At 53.5% G+C, this 7500-nt stretch overlaps 1 protein-coding gene across 1 annotated transcript in view; it reads right to left on the reverse strand.

Annotated features, from left to right (window-relative positions):
- Window positions 1-7500, reverse strand: part of LOC130079394 (myosin heavy chain, cardiac muscle isoform-like) — a gene marked incomplete at its 3' end in the record, with an annotated part of 48522 nt that overhangs the window by 18198 nt on the left and 22824 nt on the right. The window contains exon 6 of the mRNA XM_056244641.1: window positions 6557-6613. Coding sequence (XP_056100616.1) covers window positions 6557-6613 — 57 coding nt within the window. The remainder of the gene's footprint in view (window positions 1-6556; window positions 6614-7500) is intronic.

The raw sequence follows: 7500 nt of genomic DNA on the forward strand, positions 1-7500 counted from the left end.
AGGCAGTTGCTAGGGTGTTCTGGGTGGTGGCTAGGGCATTGCTATGTGGTTGCTAGGCAGTTTCTAAGATGTTATGGGTGGTAATGGACAACTGCTAGGGTGTTGCTAGGGTGGTTGCTATGGTGTTGTAAGGAAGTTATGGGTGGTTGCTAGGGTGTTGCCAGACAGTTTCTATGGTGTTGCTAGGGTATTCTGGTTGGTTTCTAGGGTGGTTATTAGGGTGTTTCTAGGCAGTTGCTAAGCTGGGTGGTTGCTAGGCAGTTGCTAGGGTGTTGTTCTGGGTGGTTGCTAGGCAGTTGCTAGTTAAATAGAAAAAAATGCCTAGTCCATGCTTTAACCATGCGGTTAAGCAGAAACAGAAGATTGATCTGCATGAAGACCGAGACTCTCAGAGCATGACTGCACTCATACGGTGACGGAGACTCGGACAGGAGCAGTGTGATGAAGACTCGCGTGTTATTCCAGCTGCAGCTCATTTACCCTGAAGCGGAGACACAACACAACCCAGTGCTGGACCCCGTCTACACAACACAACCCAGTGCCGGACCCCGTCTACACAACACAACCCAGTGCCGGACCCCGTCTACACAACACAACCCAGTGCCGGACCCCGTCTACACAACAAAACCCAGTGCCGGACCCCGTCTACACAACACAACCCAGTGCCGGACCCCGTCTACACAACACAACCCAGTGCCGGACCCCGTCTACACAACACAACCCAGTGCCGGACCCCGTCTACACAACACAACCCAGTGCCGGACCCCGTCTACACAACACAACCCAGTGCCGGACCCCGTCTACACAACACAACCCAGTGCCGGACCCCGTCTACACAACACAACCCAGTGCCGGACCCCGTCTACACAACACAACCCAGTGCCGGACCCCGTCTACACAACACAACCCAGTGCCGGACCCCGTCTACACAACACAACCCAGTGCCGGACCCAGTCTACACAACACAACCCAGTGCCGGACCCCGTCTACACAACACAACCCAGTGCCGGACCCCGTCAACACAACACAACCCAGTGCCAGATCCCGTCTACACAACACAACCCAGTGCCGGACCCCGTCTACACAACACAACCCAGTGCCGGACCCCGTCTACACAACACAACCCAGTGCCGGACCCCGTCTACACAACACAACCCAGTGCCGGACCCCGTCTACACAACACAACCCAGTGCCGGACCCCGTCTACACAACACAACCCAGTGCCGGACCCCGTCTACACAACACAACCCAGTGCCGGACCCCGTCTACACAACACAACCCAGTGCCGGACCCCGTCTACACAACACAACCCAGTGCCGGACCCCGTCTACACAACACAACCCAGTGCCGGACCCCGTCTACACAACACAACCCAGTGCCGGACCCCGTCTACACAACACAACCCAGTGCCAGACCCCGTCTACACAACACAACCCAGTGCCAGACCCCGTCTACAAAACACAACACAGTGCCAGACCCGTCTACACGACACAACCCAGTGCCAGACCCCATAACAACCCAGTGCCAGACCCCGTCTACACGACACAACCCAGTGGCAGACCCCGTCTACACAACACAACCCAGTGCCGGACCCCGTCTACACAACACAACCCAGTGCCGGACCCCGTCTACACAACACAACCCAGTGCCGGACCCCGTCTACACAACACAACCCAGTGCCGGACCCCGTCTACACAACAAAACCCAGTGCCGGACCCCGTCTACACAACACAACCCAGTGCCGGACCCCGTCTACACAACACAACCCAGTGCCGGACCCCGTCTACACAACACAACCCAGTGCCGGACCCCGTCTACACAACACAACCCAGTGCCGGACCCCGTCTACACAACACAACCCAGTGCCGGACCCCGTCTACACAACACAACCCAGTGCCGGACCCCGTCTACACAACACAACCCAGTGCCGGACCCCGTCTACACAACACAACCCAGTGCCGGACCCCGTCTACACAACACAACCCAGTGCCGGACCCCGTCTACACAACACAACCCAGTGCCGGACCCCGTCTACACAACACAACCCAGTGCCAGACCCCGTCTACACAACACAACCCAGTGCCAGACCCCGTCTACACAACACAACCCAGTGCCAGACCCCATCTACACGACACAACCCAGTGCCAGACCCCGTCTACACGACACAACCCAGTGGCAGACCCCGTCTACACAACACAACCCAGTGCCAGACCCCGTCTACACAACACAACCCAGTGCCAGACCCCGTCTACACAACACAACCCAGTGCCCGACCCCGTCTACACAACACAACCCAGTGCCCGACCCCGTCTACACAACACAAGCCAGTGCCGGACCCCGTCTACACAGCACAACCCAGTGCCGGACCCGTCTACACAACACAACCCAGTGCCGGACCCCGTCTACACAACACAACCCAGTGCCCGACCCCGTCTACACAACACAACCCAGTGCCCGACCCCGTCTACACAACACAACCCAGTGCCAGACCCCGTCTACACAACACAACCCAGTGCCAGACCCCGTCTACACAACACAACCCAGTGCCGGACCCCGTCTACACAACACAACCCAGTGCCGGACCCCGTCTACACAACACAACCCAGTGCCGGACCCCGTCTACACAACACAACCCAGTGCCGGACCCCGTCTACACAACACAACCCAGTGCCGGACCCCGTCTACACAACACAACCCAGTGCCGGACCCCGTCTACACAACACAACCCAGTGCCGGACCCCTTCTACACAACACAACCCAGTGCCGGACCCCGTCTACACAACACAACCCAGTGCCGGACCCCGTCTACACAACACAACCCAGTGCCGGACCCCGTCTACACAACACAACCCAGTGCCGGACCCCGTCTACACAACACAACCCAGTGCCGGACCCCGTCTACACAACACAACCCAGTGCCGGACCCCGTCTACACAACACAACCCAGTGCCGGACCCCGTCTACACAACACAACCCAGTGCCAGACCCCGTCTACACAACACAACCCAGTGCCGGACCCCATCTACACAACACAGCCCAGTGCCGGACCCCGTCTACACAACACAACCCAGTGCCGGACCCCGTCTACACAACACAACCCAGTGCCGGACCCCGTCTACACAACACAACCCAGTGCCAGACCCCGTCTACACAACACAACACAGTGCCAGACCCCGTCTACACAACACAACCCAGTGCCAGACCCCGTCTACACAACACAACCCAGTGCCGGACCCCGTCTACACAACACAACCCAGTGCCAGACCCCGTCTACACAACCCAGTGCCAGACCCCGTCTACACAACACAACCCAGTGCCAGATCCCGTCTACACAACACAACCCAGTGCCGGACCCCGTCTACACAACACAACCCAGTGCCGGACCCCGTCTACACAACACAACCCAGTGCCAGACCCCGTCTACACAACACAACACAGTGCCGGACCCCGTCTACACAACACAACACAGTGCCAGACCCCGTCTACAAAACACAACACAGTGCCAGACCCCGTCTACACAACACAACCCAGTGCCAGACCCCGTCTACACAACACAACACAGTGCCAGACCCCGTCTACAAAACACAACACAGTGCCAGACCCCGTCTACACAACACAACCCAGTGCCAGACCCCGTCTACAAAACACAACCCAGTGCCAGACCCCGTCTACAAAACACAACACAGTGCCAGACCCCGTCTACACAACACAACCCAGTGCCAGACCCCGTCTACACAACACAACCCAGTGCCAGACCCCGTCTACAAAACACAACACAGTGCCAGACCCCGTCTACACAACACAACCCAGTGCCAGACCCCGTCTACACAACACAACCCAGTGCCAGACCCCGTCTACAAAACACAACACAGTGCCGGACCCCGTCTACACAACACAACCCAGTGCCAGACCCCGTCTACAAAACACAACACAGTGCCAGACCCCGTCTACACAACACAACCCAGTGCCAGACCCCGTCTACACAACACAACCCAGTGCCAGACCCCGTCTACACAACACAACCCAGTGCCGGACCCCGTCTACAAAACACAACCCAGTGCCAGACCCCGTCTACACAACACAACCCAGTGCCAGACCCCGTCTACACAACACAGCCCAACACAACCCAGTGCCAGACCCCGTCTACAAAACACAACACAGTGCCAGACCCCGTTAACACAACACAACACAGTGCCAGATCCCGTCTACACAACACAACCCAGTGCCAGACCCCGTCTACACAACACAACCCAGTGCCAGACCCCCTCTACACAACTCAACACAGTGCCAGACCCCGTCTACACAACACAACCCAGTGCCAGACCCCGTCTACACAACACAACACAGTGCCAGACCCCGTCTACACAACACAACCCAGTGCCAGACCCCGTCTACACAACACAACACAGTGCCAGACCCCGTCTACACAACACAACCCAGTGCCTACACAACACAACCCAGTGCCAGACCCCGTCTACACAACACAACCCAGTGCCAGATCCCGTCTACACAACACAACCCAGTGCCAGACCCCGTCTACACAACACAACCCAGTGCCAGACCCCCTCTACACAACACATTCCAGTGCCAGACCCCGTCAACACAACACAACCCAGTGCCAGATCCCGTCTACACAACACAACCCAGTGCCAGACCCCGTCTACACAACACAACCCAGTGCCGGACCCCGTCTACACAACACAACCCAGTGCCAGACCCCGTCTACACAACACAACCCAGTGCCAGACCCCGTCTACACAACACAACCCAGTGCCGGACCCCGTCTACACAACACAACCCAGTGCCAGACCCCGTCTACACAACACAACCCAGTGCCAGACCCCGTCTACACAACACAGCCCAACACAACCCAGTGCCAGACCCCGTCTACAAAACACAACACAGTGCCAGACCCCGTTTACACAACACAACACAGTGCCAGATCCCGTCTACACAACACAACCCAGTGCCAGACCCCGTCTACACAACACAACACAGTGCCAGACCCCCTCTACACAACTCAACACAGTGCCAGACCCCGTCTACACAACACAACCCAGTGCCAGACCCCGTCTACACAACACAACACAGTGCCAGACCCCGTCTACACAACACAACCCAGTGCCAGACCCCGTCTACACAACACAACACAGTGCCAGACCCCGTCTACACAACACAACCCAGTGCCTACACAACACAACCCAGTGCCAGACCCCGTCTACACAACACAACCCAGTGCCAGATCCCGTCTACACAACACAACCCAGTGCCAGACCCCGTCTACACAACACAACCCAGTGCCAGACCCCCTCTACACAACACATTCCAGTGCCAGACCCCGTCAACACAACACAACCCAGTGCCAGACCCCGTCTACACAACACAACCCAGTGCCAGACCCCGTCTACACAACACAACCCAGTGCCAGACCCCGTCTACACAACACAACACAGTGCCAGACCCAGTCTACACAACACAACCCAGTGCCAGACCCCGTCTACACAACACAACCCAGTGCCAAATCCCGTTTACACAACACAACCCAGTGCCAGACCCCGTCTACACAACACAACCCAGTGCCAGACCCCCTCTACACAACACATTCCAGTGCCAGACCCCGTCAACACAACACAACCCAGTGCCAGACCCCGTCTACACAACACAACCCAGTGCCAGACCCCGTCTACACAACACAACCCAGTGCCAGACCCCGTCTACACAACACAACACAGTGCCAGACCCCGTCTACACAACACAACCCAGTGCCAGACCCCGTCAACACAACACAACCCAGTGCCAGACCCCGTCTACACAACACAACCCAGTGCCAGACCCCGTCTACACAACACAACCCAGTGCCAGACCCCGTCAACACAACACAACCCAGTGCCAGACCCCGTCTACACAACACAACCCAGTGCCAGACCCCGTCTACACGACACAACACAGTCCACATGACAACTGATCCCCATCAGATCTGCTCAGGGTCACACGGTTCACATCACACTCAAACGACTCACACAGATGGTAGTGCTGGTTGATTCTTCAACGAATCACTCTTTTAAACTGATCCACAGCGATTCACAGATCGAACCGAATCAAACCGTATTAATACTAAAATGATCCGGTCTGATTGATGAATTTTTCCGAGTGATTTACTGATGTGCGAATGCAAGCATGTACTGGAAATACGCTTATGACTACTAGTATTATACAATATATTAAAAATGCAAAACCTTGCTGTCGATTCACAGCAGAGAAGCTGAAGGTTGATGTAATTGTTTGCATGTATTTTCAGATGCGATGAAGAGCAGCACAAACACCGTCATCACTCTCAACTCCCAGATAAACCCATGCATTTCATGCGATTTATGAGTTTTGCTTATCTGGCAATCCTTTGGGAAAAGATCTGAGGTTATGTGTTCAGGAGATGTGTGTGTGTGTTCAGGAGATGTGTGTGTGTGTGTAGGAGATGTGTGTGTGTGTAGGAGATGTGTGTGTGTGTGTGTGTGTGTGTGTAGATGTGTGTGTGTGTGTAGATGTGTGTGTGTGGTACCTTGGCCCGTAAAGCTCTCTCGGCCTCCAGTTCTTCCTCCAGCTCCTCGATTCGGGCCTGTGGGACGAGACACGGATCAGTCTTATTAAGGCTCTTGCACACTCCGAAATTCGCGTCAGAAATTTTCGCACGTTAAAAAATAAATACGACCTCACGTTATGTCAATCACGCTCGCACACGCCTCCGAAACTTTCGTCCGTCATAAAATAAATCGGATCGGGTTCGATTTTCTGCGTTTTCCGCATCCGTAGCTCAAGCAGTTTGAATGGAGTTTAAATGGAGTTTGAATGGAGTTTTGACAATTCAGAGCCACCGAATCACCAATACGAAAAAACGCATACGAAAATGTCTGACTCAGTGTGCAAGGGCCTTTACTCTGGACACTCACTGCAATCAAACACACACTCGGTGTAGCATACTCAAATTAATCATTCCATGCATATTTGCTCACCATTTATTTGATCAAAAACGTTTGGAATACACGAGAAAATGGATGTATCTGATGAAAAATGCAGTTAAATTGTGAAATATTATTATAATGTATTATAATGTTATCTATGTGAATATACAGTAAAGTGTAATTTATTCCTGTGATCAAAGCTGTATTTTCAGCATCATTACTCCAGTCTTCAGTGTCACATGATCCTTCAGAAATCACTCTAATATGAGGATCTGATGCTCAAGAAACATTTATGATTATTATCAGTGTTGAAAACAGTTATTTACACTTTTATTTCAGGATTCTTTGATGAATAGAAAGTTGAAAAGAACAGCATTTATCTGAAATAGAATCTTTTGTAACATTATAAATGTCTTTACTGTCACTTTTAATCAATTTAATCCATCCTTATATTTCATTAAAAAACATTAGAAATGTATTAATATTTATACTGTTAAATCATCAATATCATAACAAGAATATCATTCATTTAATGAAATAATTT

Source organism: Rhinichthys klamathensis, unplaced genomic scaffold (assembly GCF_029890125.1).
Source record: "Rhinichthys klamathensis goyatoka isolate OS25496 unplaced genomic scaffold, OSU_Roscu_1.1 h1tg001040l_1, whole genome shotgun sequence".
NCBI classification, from domain to species: Eukaryota; Metazoa; Chordata; class Actinopteri; order Cypriniformes; family Leuciscidae; genus Rhinichthys; species Rhinichthys klamathensis.